Source organism: Pseudophryne corroboree, chromosome 3 (assembly GCF_028390025.1).
Source record: "Pseudophryne corroboree isolate aPseCor3 chromosome 3, aPseCor3.hap2, whole genome shotgun sequence".
In the NCBI taxonomy this organism is placed as follows: domain Eukaryota; kingdom Metazoa; phylum Chordata; class Amphibia; order Anura; family Myobatrachidae; genus Pseudophryne; species Pseudophryne corroboree.
In genome coordinates this window covers 705,227,298-705,244,818 of record NC_086446.1, presented here as the reverse complement: position 1 = coordinate 705,244,818, position 17,521 = coordinate 705,227,298, and the positions used below count along the sequence as shown (strand labels likewise).

General features: G+C 44.1%; 1 protein-coding gene across 3 annotated transcripts in view; it reads left to right on the top strand.

Moving 5' to 3' along the window:
* Positions 1–17,521, top strand: part of LOC135056653 (alpha-2-macroglobulin-like protein 1) — a 342,531-nt gene that overhangs the window by 284,068 nt on the left and 40,942 nt on the right. For all 3 annotated transcript variants that reach the window (XM_063962097.1, XM_063962096.1, XM_063962098.1), the window contains 3 exons: positions 5,089–5,163; positions 7,774–7,936; positions 8,463–8,644. In XM_063962097.1, coding sequence (XP_063818167.1) covers positions 5,089–5,163; positions 7,774–7,936; positions 8,463–8,644 — 420 coding nt within the window. The remainder of the gene's footprint in view (positions 1–5,088; positions 5,164–7,773; positions 7,937–8,462; positions 8,645–17,521) is intronic.

Genomic DNA, 17,521 nt, shown 5'->3' with positions numbered 1-17,521 from the left:
ATGCTGGTGTGAAAAATACGGGGGACCCCTACTCGTTTTGTCCCCCGTATTTTTGTCACCAGCACCAGGCGCAGAGCCCGGTGCTGGTTTTAAAAATATGCCGGATCCCCTGTCAATTTTCTCTCCGCATTTTTAGAACCAGTACCAGCTCGAAGAGCCCGAGGCTGGTTATGCTTTGGAGGGGGGACCCCAAGCCATTTTTTCCCGGGATTTTACCATTCCATCTATAAAAAAATAAAAAATAAAAATATTATTTTTAAAAATATATAAATAATACTTGTGCCTCCAAAAAAGACAAACCAAGTACCTAATCCCTTCTAATATAAATAGATCTGATATTAACAGGGGAAAAAAACACAAAAAAAACATGTTTTAAATTTTTTTTATTGGTTTCACCCTCCAAAGTGTGGCGGATTGAAAATGACGAATTTGCTGTCTAAAAGCACTGTTGTCGAATTTCCAAACTTGAATTGAATAAACTTTGGTCGAATTGCAGCACTTGTATCATTGCAGAAAAGTCGAATTTGCAAAAAGTCAAATTTTGAAAGTCCGTTTTTTGACGGAAAGTACTGAATTGCATTGACGATTTTTTTTGGGGGGGCGAAAATGTCCCGAAATTCGACAATTTCGGGAATTCGACCGCAATTGCATATACCCCTAAGTGTGGCAAAAAAATGTCACGTTCATGAAGGGGCATGACCATATGACACTAGGAGGAGTGGTGACATTACACTAGGGGTTTGGCCGCACAGCACAGTCCCTTTTCTTTGCACTGTGGAGGCAAGGCTAGAAATATATAATACTGCCTCCAGTATAATAGAAATACTGTATATAGTAATAACCCCAGTATAATAGAAAATATATTGTAATGCCTCCAGTATAATAGAAATATATTGTAATCCCCCCCAGTATAATAGAAATACTGTATATAGTAATAACCCCAGTATAATACAAATATATTGTAATGCCTCCAGTATAATAGAAATATATTGTAATCCCCCCAGTATAATAGAAATACCCCAGTATAATAGAAATATATTGTAATCCACCCCAGTATAATAGAAATACTGTATATAGTAATAACCCCAGTATAATAGAAATATATAGTACTGCCTCCAGTATAATAGAAATACTGTATATAGTAATAACCCCAGTATAACAGAAATATATTGTAATCCCCCCAGTATAATAGAAATACTGTATATAGTAATAACCCCAGTATAATAAAAATATATTGTAATCCCCCCAGTATAATAGAAATACTGTATATAGTAATAACCCCAGTATAATGGAAATATAGTGTAATCCCCCCAGTATAATAGAAATACTGTATATAGTAATAACCCCAGTATAATAGAAATATATTGTAATCCCCCCAGTATAATAGAAATACTGTATATAGTAATAACCCCAGTATAAGAGAAATATATAGTACTGCCTCCAGTATAATATAAATACTGTATATAGTAATAATCCCAGTATAACAGAAATATAAAAAAAAGGTCTCTGCACTATATTGTTCTTCTTTTTCTTGACTTACATCCTTTAAAAATTGGATGTAAGATATATATAGGTTCTAAGGATATGAAGATATTCCTATACATGTAAACCTAGTGAAGCGCCAGAGTGGAATACTACTTGTGTATATAGAAATTGTCTTGGAAGCAGGTGAAACTTCCTTTGTATTTTTCACTGGGTCGATTCACTTGGTCTGATTGCGCACTCTGTCTCCACCAAAGTCTTGGTTTTAGAAATATATAGTACTGCATCCAGTATAATAGAAATACTGTATATAGTAATAACCCCAGTATAATGAAAATATATTGTAATCCCCCCCCCAGTATAATAGAAATACTGTATATAGTAATAACCCCAGTATAATAGAATATATATTGTAATCCCCCCCAGTATAATAGAAATACTGTAAATAGTAATAACCCCAGTATAACAGAAATATATAGTACTGCCTCCAGTATAATAGAAATACTGTATATAGTAATAACCCCAGTATAATAGAATATATATTGTAATCCCCCAGTATAATAGAAATACTGTATATAGTAATAACCCCAGTATAACAGAAATATATAGTACTGCCTCCAGTATAATAGAAATATATTGTAATCCACCCAGTATAATAGAAATACTGTATATAGTAATAACCCCAGTATAATAGAAATATATTGTAATCCCCCCCCCAGTATAATAGAAATACTGTATATAGTAATAACCCCAGTATAATAGAATATATATTGTAATCCCCCCCAGTATAATAGAAATACTGTATATAGTAATAACCCCAGTATAACAGAAATATATAGTACTGCCTCCAGTATAATAGAAATACTGTATATAGTAATAACCCCAGTATAAAAGAATATATATTGTAATCCCCCCAGTATAATAGAAATACTGTATATAGTCAGGGGCGGATCCAGAAGAAAATGAAAGGGGGGGCACCTTGGAAGGGGCAAGTACATTTGCGTGCGGCTTCGGTGCATGTGAGGTGGCGCTTCTTATACAATGCCCACAGTTGTAGCGCTCATTATGCAATGTTCACTGTACTGGTAGTGCCCCTTATATAGACCCCATAGTAGTGGTGCCCCTTATGCAATGCCTGTATTGCCCCCAGTAGTAATGTTGCCTGTAGTAATGCCCCCAGTCATTATGCCCCCAGTGGTAATTCCCCTGCAGTCATGACCCCAGTAGTTTACCCCCCCCCTTTAGTTTAGCCCCCAAGTAGTAATGCCCCAGTAGTTAAGCCGCCAGTAGTAATGCCCCTGTAGTTACACCGCCAGTAGTTAGCACCTTTGTAGTTGGTCCCCAGTAATAGTCCCCCAGTAGATGCCCCCCCAGTAAAAATGTCCCCCAGCAGTTTGCCCCCAGTAGATGCCCCCTAGTAATAATGTCCTCCAGTAGTTTGCCCCCAGTAGTAATGCCCCTTAGGAGTTTGCCCCAATAGACGACCCACCAGTAGTAATGCCCCCAGTAGATGCCCCCCAGTAATAATGCCCCCAGTAGATGCCCCCAGGAAAAATGTCCCCCAGTAGCTGCCCCCAATAGATGACCTCCCAGTAGTAATACCCCCAGTAATTGCCCCCCAGTAATAATGCCCCAGTAGCTGCCCCCAATAGATGACCCCCAGTAATAATGCCCCCTTACGAGTTTGCCCCAATAGATGACCCCCCTGTAGTAATGCCCCCAGTAGATGGCCCCCAGTAAATATGTCCCCCAGTAGCTGCCCCCAATAGATGACCCCTCAGTAGTGATGCCCCCAGTAGATGCCCTAGTTATAATGCCCCCAGTAGTTTGACCCCCCAGTAGTAATGCCCCTTGTTGATGCCCCCCAGTAGTAATGTCCCCCATAGTTAGCCCCCAGTAGATGCATTAAGGAAGAAAAATACATACTTACCGAGCCCCGTTCCCACGCCGCTGCAGTACTCCTCCCTGGGCGTCCGCTCCTCAGTCAGCACTATGAGAGAGACGTCATGACTGACGTCTCTCCCATAGCGCACAGTGACAGCGCCGGAAGCCGGAGCTCAGTACTGAGCTCCTGCCTCCGGCTGCCGCTGTGCATGGAGACGGGCGCCCGCTGGTAACACAATCTCAGCGGGCGCCCGTCATCTCCCTATGCGGCGGCGGCACCGGGGGGGGGGGGGGGGTTAACAAATGACAGGGGGGGCACGGGCCTGAGCGCCCCCCCCCCTAAATCCACCACTGTATATAGTAATAACCCCAGTATAATATAAATATATAGTACTGCCTCCAGTATAATAGAAACATATTGTAATCCCCCCCCAGTATAATAGAAATACATTGTAATGCCCTCAATTTAATGAAAATACATAGTAGTGCCCCCATTATATCAGGAATATATACTGTAGTAGTGCCCCTGGTATAATTGAAATATATAGTATTGCCTTCATAATAATGGAAATATATAGTATTGCCCTCATAATTTTATAAATACATAGTAATGACCCCATAATAATAGAAATATATACTAGTGTCCCACATTACAATAGAAATACATAGTAATGCCCACATAATAATAGAAATATATACTACAGGTTGAGTATCCCATATCCAAACATTCTGAAATACGGAATTTTTTGAGTGACAGTGAGATAGTGAAATCTTTCTTTTCTGATGACTCAATGAACACAAAGTTATTAAACATATTGTATTAAATGACAGTCTGTGTATATAAGATGTATATGAAACATAAATTAATTGTATGTACCCAAATTTGTTTAATGAATAAAGTTATTAAAAATATTAGCTAAAATGACCGGTGTGTATATAAGGTGTATATGAAACATAAATGCATTCTGTGCTTAGAATTGGGATCAATCGCCATGATATCTCATTATAGTATGTAATTATTCCAAAATACAGAAAAATTCGATATCCAAAATACTTCCAGTCCCAAGCATTTTTGATATAGGATACTCAAACTGTATTGTCCCACATTACAATAGAAATATATAGTAATGCCCCATAATAATAGAAATATATAGTAATGCCCCATAATAATAGAAATATATAGTAATGCCTCCATAATAATAGAAATATATATTAGTGTCCCACATTATATTAGAAATTAATTACCCCACACAGTGAAGCCAGAGACATGCCCGGCAGCCCAGCCTGTGCAGAACAAAAGCCGCTCAGTGCGATGCATCACTAGAGCGCAGTGAAGGGAAACAGCTGGAAGGACACTGCGGGAAAATGCACCCAGCCCAGTCCCCAGGCTCCTCTCTTCATACCAGCCGCTGCCGCCAGGAGAGGAAGCGTGATGTAATCTCATGACGTCACCGTCACGCTCCCTGTAGCCCTGATAAAGTGGGAGGCGCCGTCATGCTGCTGAACACCATGTTCTTATTGCTCGGCAGCACATTATAATTTCGGTAATGGCAGTCACAGGTGAAAAGTGTGTAGTGGGTGGTACTGTGTACATGCTGCCAGATTCTTAATGGTACTCTGTACCCAAGTGTCCCTGCATAATTGCACCACTGATCTCTCCCCATATTTGTGGTGCTTTATACTAAACATGTTATTGTTCCCTGTTGTTCTTTGTCTACTCAGAGAGATGCAAAGGATGAGGTGACACTGACAGCGTATATAGCGATCGCCCTGATGGAACACGGCAGAGTGTACAATGTGAGTTCCCTTCTTAGCCATGTACTTTATTAATATATTTTATCATTGAACTTCCCTTAATCGGCCAATCTGTACTGTACAGTTATTACATATTGCACTGACAAACATTCTAGGCAATTGCAGTATATTCACTTAGCCATAGCTGGCGGCACCTTGTTCTTCTTCACTCAAATACACAGGACCTGCGTTTAACACCAAACATATTTTGAAGTATTCACAAGTAACATTAAATGATGCAAGACTTAGATAATACTAATATAGAAAAATACGGGGCTTATCCCATTGGGATACGGTCATTAGGTCAACACCACTTAGGTCGACAATCATTAGGTCGACCACTGTTTGTTGACATGCATAGGTCGATAGGGTCACTGGGTCGACATAGTCATTAGGGCGACATGTACTAGGTCGACAGTTCAAAAGGTCGACATGAGTTTTTTTTATTTATTTAATATTTGATCCTTTTCCTACTTTACGACTATGATTGGGAATGGTAACCTATGCCGTGCGCAGCGGTAGTGGAGCGAGGCAGATTGCACGAAGCATGGCGAGCCATGCGAGGGGGCACGGTGCACTAATTGGGGTTCCCCGTCACTTTACGAAGAAAACAACACCAAAAAAAGTAAAAAAAGTCATGTCGACAGTTTGACCTGTCGACCTAGTACATGTCAACCTAATGCCCATGTCGACCTAGTGACCCTGTCGACCTAATTTATGTCAACCAATAGTGGTCGACCTAATGACTGTCGACCTAAGTTGTGTCGACCCAACGACCCATACCCATCCTATTAATACAGGTGTTACAGGGCAACAATGATGCTACACCCTGGGCCGTGTTGCACCCTGGGCTACAGAGCCACTCACACATCTCTATTAACAGCCCTGAAAGCCCCCATGTGACACCACCCGAAGGATGAGTTTAGTTTACCATGGCATAGTGTGCTTATTTCTATATGCAGCAGACCAGAAGCCAAATGCAGTCAACAGTTGGTGTCTTGTGTCTCAGTAAAAATAAATAATTCATGGGGTGCTGGCTAGACTGCAGTGGTCGTCCAAAAGTGGACAACTGCTTTTTAAGCATATCTTTTATAACAGGTTCCCTATGCAAACTGTGTTTGCCAATGCTCCGCTTTTATTGGTTTCTCTTTTAGTAATGCATACAATGCTCAAAGCTAGCTCTCCGCTGTGGCCTATATAATGGCAATATAACTACCTATGGTCAATACATTTCTTATGCACCTAAAAACCAGCAATCGTTATTTACTTCATATTATCAGACAGCCTTCACTCTTCAGAGCTTATGACTCATATACTCTTATCATTTGGCGTGATGGCTATAATGCTACCAACATTTTTTGTAGGATATTGTAATCTATTCACCCAACAGTTGTAAACTGATAAACTGCAGTCCCATCCTTGTGTCTGCCCTTCCTACTATTCCTGTAATTACCTCATAAAAGAAAACTGTAAATGAAGTGGAGATTATAATCGGTAAATTAGCTATGCCGCGCTTTTCAATGGCGCCACATCTTCATTTTTTTTTTAGATGCTGTATTTAAGGGACAAAAATTTTAAGAATAAAACATGGCTGATTTGTATTTATAACTGTTGCCTAATAAATCCAGTGGCTGAAACCACAGAAGATGCTTGAGCTTTAACCCACCATGCTCAGTTGGACTTAATTGGGGTCATTACTAAGATGATCATTGGAGGAGTTGTAACATGTGATGTTGCTGTCATATCAGCACTTGCAGTCTATTGTACTACAGAAATACCTGAAGCCAATAGTCCATAAAGCCTCAGTACTTCTGCATTTACAATACATATGTTGCTAATCATAGCAAGTAGTGCAAGCCTTTACAGGAGCAGTGGCAGACCTATATTTTTGGGGCCCTGAAGCTTGAACTGTTGTTAGGGCCCCTTCACAACCAGCAACAACAGGGCAACATCCAACAAGGTCCGAAGGGTCTTGCTGCCCTTACAAGGACAGCACACCACTGCTTAGAGACAGCAAAATGACCTCACTAGACGCCACTTGTCCCGGGCTCCTTCTCACCTTTTATTGCTCCTAGGACAGGCCCTCTCAGGCTCAGCCATTCCTGGGAATGTCACAAAGAGAAGCTCTGCAGGCTTTCGGAAATTGTACTTGAAAACGGATACAAGTTTCACACTATTTACAGAGCGCAAATCACAGCGATAGACTACAACTCCCAGCAGCTCCCACGGTACTAAGCGATGCCCTTCCTAGCTGTAATAGCAGCTATGCTGTACTAGAAGCCTGGTTGTCATGTGTTATTGGTGACGAGCTATAACCCTACAGTACATAAAAACAAGAGGGGAAAATCTGATTTTGTTATACTAAAATGCACAAGCGAGGTGAGTGATGGTTCTTCTAACACTAAAATAAACACAAACTCCATTGATATTCTTTAAAAATGTACTCATTAAAATAAAAGTTGCTTTAGGGCCCCTCTGGATTCAGGGGCCCTGATGCTTAAGCTTTATTAGTTTCACAGTAGATCCGCGCCTTACAGGAACACTGGTATGCTAAATAACTTTGAATGTGTATGAACCTCTCACAGTGTATTTGTCCTCAATGTCTCTTTATAGAGCACAGTTGTGGAGAAAGCATTGAATTGTCTAGTGGATGCAGTAGATGGAGTGAACAGCACCTACAATCAGGCTCTCCTTGCGTATGTTTTTACCTTGTCAGGAGACAGACAGCAAAGACAGAACATGCTGAATATCCTGGATAAGGTTGCCATAAGGAAAGGTAATGCAACTGTGTGTTGGATATTGTTTGTTTGCAATGCAAAAAGAAAAATATATTATAATTCTAAAATGTAATAAGATGACAGAGCAAAAAAGTAACCTTCATTTTCTAAACCATAACATTTCTACATTTCCACTCCCTCCTACCTGTATGTGTACTGTAAGTATCCTGCATCATACATGCCTACTCTCCCGGAATGGCCGGGAGGCTCCCGAAAATTGGGTGACCCTCCAGGTCCCTCGGAAGAGCAGGCAAGTCTCCCGATTCGCGGGGTCCCCCTGCCCGTCCGCCCACTTAGTGTGTAAAGTGGGCGGTCCGGGCAGTTGATGACGCGATTCTTGCTGAATCGCGTCATCATAGCCACGCCCCCTGCAGTGTAATGCCGGTGATCGCAAATGCTGCTGCATCTGACTCCGTGCCAGTCCCATAGTTTCCTAATTTGTTTCATAATAATAGTACTGTAGTTATTATTTTTGTGTTTGGTGGATAACAAGAGTTTGTGTGGTCTTTGTTGAATCTCAATCAGATGGGAGCAAGCATTGGGCAGCAGATGCCATGGATAATGGAGATGTAGAAATTTCTGCCTATGTTCTCCTCGCCCTACTCTCGGATCAGACAACTTCACACCAAGATGTCGAGGAGGGTTCCACTATCATCAGCTGGATTGTCAAAAAGCAGAACTCACGGGGTGGTTTCTATGCAACTCAGGTGACACATTATACTTTATATTATGCCACTGTACATGCTTACACGACGCACTACAACCCTTTGGTCTACAACCCTTTGGTCTTCTTTGACCTCTGCTCCAAAATTCCACCAGTTATTTTTTTTTTATGATTCGACTATAAATTAGCTCCAAGAAATCATTTGGAGTTGGATATACTTGGTACACATTTGCACAGGCATTTATGAAAATTTCATTACCACTAAAACAAGAAAAACATGTACAGTGGTGTTTGAAAGTTTGTGAACCCTTCAGACTTTTCTATATTTCTGCTGAAATTTGGCCTAAAATGAACTAAGATTTTCACACAAGTCCTAAAGGTAGTTAAAAAGAACCACATCAACCAAATGAGATAAAAAAATTTGATGTGTTAATTTTTTTATTGAGGAAAATGATCCAATATCACATATCTGTGGGTGGCAAAAGTATGTGAACCTTTGCTTTCAGCATCTAGTATGACCCTCTTGTGCAGCAATAACTGCATGGAAACGTTTCTGGTAATTGTCGATTAGTCCTGAACATCGGCTTGGTGGAATTTTACTCCATCCTTCATACAAAACAGCTTTAACTCTGTTTTGTTGGTGGATTTCCTCCCATGAACTGCTCGCTTCAGGTCTTTCCACAACATTTCGATTGGATTAATGACTTTGACTTGGCCATTCCAAAACATTAAATGTATTCTTCTTTAACCATTCTTTGGTCGAATGACTTGTGTCCTTTCGATCGTTGTCTTGCTGCATGACCTACGTTTTCTTGAGATGCAACTCATGGACAGATGTCCTGACATTTTCCTTTAGAATATTCTGGTATAATTCAGAATTCATCAATGATGGCAAGTCGTCCTCTGCCAGATGCATCAAAACATGCCCAAACCTGAGCTGGAATGCTGGATGCAGTGTTCTCCTTTCTCCATACATAATGCTTCTTATTTACTGTAATTTAAGGGTGGTCTTCTGTATGCCGGCGGTGGGGCTCCTGGCGCTCAGTATACCGGCGCTGGGAGCCCGACAGCCGGCATACCAACACTTATTCTCCCTCGTGGGGGTCCACGACCCCCCTAGAGGGAGAATAAAATAGTGTGGCGCGCGTAGCGTGGCGAGCGCAGCGAGCCTGCAAGGGGCTCATTTGTGCTCGCTACACTGTCGGTAAGCCGGCGGTCGGGCTCCCCGCACCGGTATGCTGGTCGCCGGGAGCCCGACCGCCGGCATATCGTAGTGAACCCGTAATTCAAATGTTGGACTCACCTGTCCACAAAACATTGTTCAAATAGTCTTCAGGTGATATTTAGCAAACTACAGAACAACAATGATCTTTTCATGCCATTTTTGTTCAGTGTCTTCCTGATGGTGGACTCATGAACATTAACATTAGCTATTGTGAGAAAGGCCTTCAGTTGTTTAGAAGTTGCCTTGGGTTCCTTTGTGACCTTGCAAACTATTAGATGCCTTGCTCTTGGCGTGATCTTTGTTGGTTGACCATTCCTGAGGAGGATAATAATAGTCTGGAATTTCCTTTATTGGTACACAGGGGCGTTTCAACAGAGGAAGGGGCCCGTGTGCACCTCCGGGGGGGTCCCCCTCCTCTGTACGGCGCTATAGACTCCGGCATTGTGCCGAAGTCTACTGCTCATGTGCAGGTCTCTGGAAACATGGTGTCCGCCATGATCCGGAGACCAATTTGGCTACCACGCATGTGCGGCGGCCATATTGGTGGTGATTTCCACCGTGATCGCAGCGCCCGGCGCTGGACACCGGACAGTAAGTATTAAAATGAAGTGTGTGTGGTATGGGCCCCCCCTGTCCTGGACCCAGGGGCCTGTGTGCACCACACACATTGCACCCATTATAGAAACGCCAATGTTAGTACACTATCCGTCTGACTGTTGATTGGTGGAGTCCAAACTCTTTAGAGATGGTTTTGTAACCTTTTCCAGCCTGATGACCATCAACAACTCTTCTTCTGAGATCCTCAGATATCTCCTTTGTTCGTGGCATGATACACCTCCACAAACATGTTGTGAACATCAGACTTTGATAGATTCTTCTTTTAAATAGAGAGGTTGTATCATTTTGTGTCATTTATTTGATTCGGTTCTCTTTATCTACTTTCAGGACTTCTGAGGTAGTATTAGGCCAAATTTCCGTAGAATTATAAAAAATTCTGAATGGTTTACAAACTTTCAAGCACCACTGTATATTTATTTTAGAACAAGTAGGCTAGACACATAACCAGCTGAAGGAACAATCTGAAAGCATTAATCACAATAGTTAATAAATTAAGTCAGACAAAATATAAGAAATTTATTCATTGATGGTTTTAAAGTCAGACCCATTATTGTATCTACTAATAAACCAAAGAAGATGTAGTAACATACATCAGGGCTGTGGTGATACCCAAGCGGAAAATTACTGTCTCAGGATTCTCCATTATTTCCCCTTGCTATGCTGTGCCCATGCCACACAGGTCTACTTCTGGCTTGACACAGGTCAAGAGCAGATGTCGCCCTATGTTATAAACCCCCTGGGTGCTAGATAAACCACAAGTCACAGGATTGCAGTACTGAATTCAGTATGAGATATATTGTGGGATATTACAATGGCAGGAGGGTGAAGGTAAACGTGAAATGCAGACAACGACTTGGTAAGGCAGGTATACTTGAGATGCAGGTTGCTTTTACAGTACAGATATTCAAGCACAGAAGATTAACTTGACCAGGCAGATTCATTTGACAAGGCAGAAATACTTAGTGCAGCAGATCCCAGGTGCATAAACAGGTGTAAACATCCAGGAATGTCAGGGCAAATCGTGAAGCATAAGTCCAAACATAAAGTTCCTTGGCTTGACAGATCCAGAAAATTTGAACATCTATGACTGTTAGGGTCTCCTGCCCTGTGCTGCCACGTCGTCATGGCAACCGGGAGACAAGTGCTAGTGGAGTAACCTGAGCGCAGCTGATACTCCGGTTCGGGTCTTTTGCTGTGCAGTGGTTATAGGCTCTGTGCACGGCAGGGGATCCGGTGCTGGTTTTTGTGCTCACAGTCTGTGAGGTCTGAGTGGGGCGTGGACAGCACCTGCTTTATAAGGCCTCTTTTCAGGGTAAGCAGATGCTGCTGAATCTTTGTTGGTTAGTCAGTTCATGAAAGTTAGCCAGTACTGTGTAGCTTTGTATTTGTTTGTTGCTTACTGCAAATAGGCCTGGGGATTTGGTATTACACTCTGCCAATCCAGACCTAGCAGTAAGACTGGAGTCAGTCGTTTAGCTTGCTGGGGTTCTGTTACTACTCTGTGAACTTAGCAAGTTTGCGGCTGTATTCTAAGACTTGCCTGTCTAATCCTGTCTCACTGTGCTAGGTGTCAGGGGTCAGTTTAGTGGCAGTAAGCTAAAACCTGTGCACTGCAAGTGAGAATCAGGATTGTGGAGTCTCTCCTTGTGTCTATCATTCCATCTCTGACCAAGGAGTTTACTGCCACACCCGTTGGTAACCCTTTAGGGTTTTGCTGTTGCCCTTAGCAACAGCATTTTGGGTTCTCTACGTATTAAAACACAACATCTTGCTATTTCCATCTGAGCAGTTCTAATACAAGGGAGATACCCAGTTCCTTAGCCTCTGGGCTTCTCTGTTCACTTTGTGTGTATTTTGTTACCCTATCACCTTCTGTGTACGTTATGTCATATTCCCCAGTTTGTCTGTGAGTCCATTTGTTTTGCATAACAGTTCAAACACCAGTACATTCCTGCAGACACTGGAGTGCATAACAGTTCTGACACCAGTACTTTCCTGCAGGCACTGGTGTGCATAACATATTCAGCAGCCTAATACTCCTGTTGAAATTTTGTGGGAATATGGAGCATACCCCTCAAAATACGTTGCAACAGGTGGTCGATCAGGTGCAGGTCCTGACTCGACAATTTAATGATTTGTCCATTAAAATGCACACCTCCCAGGCTGCTGGCGGAGCTCCCGCAGCAGCAGCACCTGCAGGGGTTAAGGAGCCGAAAGTAAATCTCCCGGATCGTTTTTCTGGAGATCGCTCGCAGTTCTTTTGTTTCAAGGAGAGCTGCAAGCTATACTTCCGGCTTAGGCCTCAGTCTTCTGGGTCGGAGATTCAGCGGGTGGGCATAGTGATTTCCTTGCTACAAGGAGACCCACAGGTCTGGGCATATGGGTTGCAGCCTGACTGTCCGTCGCTTAAAAGTGTTGATGCTTTTTTTACGGCACTGGGCATGTTGTATGATGACCCTGACAAGACGGCCTCAGCCGAGGCTCAGATTTCGATCCTTAAGCAAGGGCGAAGGCCAGTTGAGGTTTACTGTACGGAGTTTCGGAGGTTGGCCCATGATACCCAGTGGAATGACCCAGCCCTGAGACACCAGTACCGAAGAGGTCTTTCTAACCAGATAAAGGACCAACTGGTACAATATCCCTTGCCTGATAGCTTGGATCAGCTCATGCAGTTATCCATCCGGGTGGATAGACGGCTGAGAGAGCGTAGGCTTGAAAGGGAGACTGAGATTTCCTTCCTTCCCAAGGGAACCTCAGACTCTGAGGAATTTTCTGAGGAGCCTATGCAGATTGGGGCTACCCGCCTCTCCTCGCGTGAGAAGACGCGGAGGAGACAGCAGGGGTTGTGTTTGTACTGTGGGAATAAAGGTCATGTGGTAGTATCATGCCCAGAAAAGCCGGAAAACTTCAGGGCCTGAGGGTGATGGGAAATATCCTGTCAGGCCAGAAGTCAGAATTTCCCAAGAAGACTTTTATCATTCCGGTGACCTTGAAGATCCTCGGTCAAACTGTCAAGACTGAGGCCTTTGTGGACAGTGGGGCCGACGGGGTTTTTATGGACCGCCAATTCGCCCTGAAACACTCTGTTCCCTTAGTACCCTTGGCATCGGAAATTGAGATTTGTGGGTTAAACGGGGAACCATTATCCCAAGGTAAAATTACCTCTTGCACTAGCCAGATTTCTTTGTTTATTGGAGCCACACACTCTGAAAAATTGTCCTTTTATGTGACTGTCTGTACTTTTGCCCCATTGGTGTTGGGGTTACCCTGGTTAAGGGCCCACAATCCTCAATTTGACTGGGTCTCTGGGGAGATTCTTAGTTGGGGTACTGATTGTTTCAGGAGTTGCTTGAGCCTTCCAGTCAGGCTCTCGCAGCTAAGTTTGCCAGGATTGCCAGGGTGTTATGCAGATTTTGCGGACGTGTTCTCCAAAAAAGTTGCAGAGGTACTACCTCCCCATCGCCCCTATGACTGTGCCATTGATTTGTTGCCAAATGCTAAGCTTCCCAAGAGCAGGTTGTACTCCCTGTCACGTCCTGAGACTCAGGCTATGGCAGAGTACATTCAGGAGAACTTGGCTAAGGGATTTATCAGACCTTCACAGTCTCCAGTTGGGTCGGGGTTCTTCTTCGTGGGTAAAAAGGACGGTTCGTTGCGACCCTGCATCGACTTCAGGGAATTGAACCGTATCACGATTAAAAACTCATACCCACTGCCTCTCATTTCGGTCTTGTTTGACCAGCTTCGTACTGCCACCATTTTTTCTAAGATTGACCTACGCGGTGCGTACAATCTAATCCGAATAAGAGAGGGGGATGAATGGAAGACTGCCTTTAATACCCACTCAGGGCATTATGAATGTTTGGTGATGCCTTTTGGGCTCTGTAATGCCCCGGCAGTCTTCCAGGATTTCATGAATGATGTGCTCAGGGAATATTTGGATAGATTCTTAGTTGTATACTTAGATGACATCCTAATCTTCTCCCATTCCCTGGAGGAACATCGGAAGCATGTACGCTTAGTCCTCCAGAAACTCAGAGACCACCGGCTTGGGGCGAAGCTGGAGAAGTGCGAATTTGAAGTTCAGCAAATCGCATTTCTAGGATATATTATCTCCCCAGAAGGTTTCCAAATGGAGGGTTCCAAGGTACAGGCAGTCCTGGATTGGGTGCAGCCCACTAGTTTGAAGGCGCTTCAGCGTTTCCTGGGCTTTGCGAATTTTTATAGACGATTTATCGCTGGATTTTCGTCTATAGTGGCGCCCTTGGTGGCACTCACTAAGAAAGGGGCGGATGTTACTCACTGGTCTTGTGAGGCTAAAGCGGCTTTTGCCCGTCTCAAAAGGGCATTTGTTTCGGCCAAGGTGCTGCGACACCCAGATCCAGAGCGTCCTTTTGTGGTGGAGATGGATGCCTCTGAGATGGGTATTGGGGCAGTGCTTTCTCAGATGGGAGTGTCTGATAATCGCCTTCATCCCTGTGCTTACTTTTCCCGTAAATTTTCGCCTGCCGAGATGAATTATGACGTGGGTAACCGGGAATTGTTGGCTATTAAGGATGCACTCGAGGAGTGGAGACACTGGCTTGAGGGGGCTAAGTTTGTGGTCTCAATTCTCACTGACCATAAGAATCTGGCATATTTAGAGTCAGCGAAGCGTCTCAATGCCAGGCAGGCACGATGGGCTTTGTTTTTTGCTCGCTTTAATTTTTTGATAACATATCGCCCTGGGTCAAAAAACATCAAGGCTGATGCGCTCTCGCGGAGTTTTGCTCCAATCCAGGAGACCACTGAGGAGCCGTTGCCCATTGTTTCCCCATCATGTATTAAAGTGGGCATTACCCAGGACCTCTTATCATTAGTCCTTAGAGCACAGGAGCAGGCTCCTCCAGACCTTCCGGTAGGTCTTTTGTTTGTGCCTCCTAGGTTAAGACAGCGAGTGTTCCTGGAATTCCATGCCAAGAAGTCGGCAGGTCACCCGGGTATTTCCAGAACTCGGGAGTTGCTATCTAGGGCGGTGTGGTGGCCCTCGGTGGCTAAGGATGTGGATCAGTGGGTTCGGGCATGTGACATCTGTGCCCGAAATAAGACTCCTAGAGGGGTTCCTGTTGGCCCATTACATCCACTCTCTATCCCATCTAAGCCATGGACCCACATTTCAATGGATTTTGTGGTGGACTTGCCCAAATCCTCGGGGATGACAGCCATCTGGGTTGTCGTTGACAGGTTTTCGAAGATGGCGCACTTCGTTCCACTGGTTGGGCTGCCATCAGCCAGACGCCTGTCTGAATTATTTATGCTGCATGTTGTGCGTCTCCACGGGTTGCCACTTGATGTGGTCTCTGACCGCGGATCCCAGTTTGTGGCCAAATTCTGGAGGGCATTTTGTTCCGATCTCCAGATTTCTGTCAGCTTGTCGTCAGGCTACCATCCGCAGTCTAATGGGCAGACTGAAAGGGTGAACCAGTCCTTGGAGCAGTTCCTCAGGTGTTATGTCTCCAAGTGTCAGACTGACTGGGTTGCTCATCTGTCCATGGCGGAGTTTGCCTATAACAATGCGGCTCACTCTGCTACAGGGATCTCTCCCTTCCTTTGTGTGTATGGGCATCATCCTAAGGCCAATTCTTTTGACCCCCTGGACTCCACGCCTGGTGGTTCCTCTGTGGTTTCGGTCCTTAGAGGTATTTGGCGGAAAGTGAAGAAAGCCCTTGTGTCTGTGTCATTAGTGACCAAAAGGGTTTTTGATAAGCGGAAAAGACCCTGCAGCTTCAAATTAGGAGACTTCGTCTGGTTGTCAACCAAGAATTTGAAGTTGAGACAGCCATCTCATAAGTTAGGCCCCCGGTTCATCGGCCCTTATAAGATCACCAGGGTTATCAATCCGGTGGCATTTCAGTTAGATCTGCCCCGTTCTTTGGGTATCAATAAAACATTTCATTGTTCCCTTTTAAAACGGGCGATTAGTAATCCTTCTTCCAGTGGAAGACCTTCCCCTCTTCTGATACGTGGCCAGAGGGAGTTTGTTGTTGAAAGGATTCTTGACTCCAAGGTGGTTCGGGGTCGGCTGTCATTTTTGGTGCACTGGAAGGGGTATGGCCCGGAGGAGCGGTCGTGGGTGCGCAGTTGTGATCTTCATGCCACCAGACTGATACGCTCTTTCTTCTCGCAGTTCCCCGATAAACCCGGTGGTAGGGGTTCTTTGACCCCTCGTCAGAGGGGGGGTACTGTTAGGGTCTCCTGCCCTGTGCTGCCACGTCGTCATGGCAACCGGGAGACAAGTGCTAGTGGAGTAACCTGAGCGCAGCTGATACTCCGGTTCGGGTCTTTTGCTGTGCAGTGGTTATAGGCTCTGTGCACGGCAGGGGATCCGGTGCTGGTTTTTGTGCTCACAGTCTGTGAGGTCTGAGTGGGGCGTGGACAGCACCTGCTTTATAAGGCCTCTTTTCAGGGTAAGCAGATGCTGCTGAATCTTTGTTGGTTAGTCAGTTCATGAAAGTTAGCCAGTACTGTGTAGCTTTGTATTTGTTTGTTGCTTACTGCAAATAGGCCTGGGGATTTGGTATTACACTCTGCCAATCCAGACCTAGCAGTAAGACTGGAGTCAGTCGTTTAGCTTGCTGGGGTTCTGTTACTACTCTGTGAACTTAGCAAGTTTGCGGCTGTATTCTAAGACTTGCCTGTCTAATCCTGTCTCACTGTGCTAGGTGTCAGGGGTCAGTTTAGTGGCAGTAAGCTAAAACCTGTGCACTGCAAGTGAGAATCAGGATTGTGGAGTCTCTCCTTGTGTCTATCATTCCATCTCTGACCAAGGAGTTTACTGCCACACCCGTTGGTAACCCTTTAGGGTTTTGCTGTTGCCCTTAGCAACAGCATTTCGGGTTCTCTACGTATTAAAACACAACATCTTGCTATTTCCATCTGAGCAGTTCTAATACAAGGGAGATACCCAGTTCCTTAGCCTCTGGGCTTCTCTGTTCACTTTGTGTGTATTTTGTTACCCTATCACCTTCTGTGTACGTTATGTCATATTCCCCAGTTTGTCTGTGAGTCCATTTGTTTTGCATAACAGTTCAAACACCA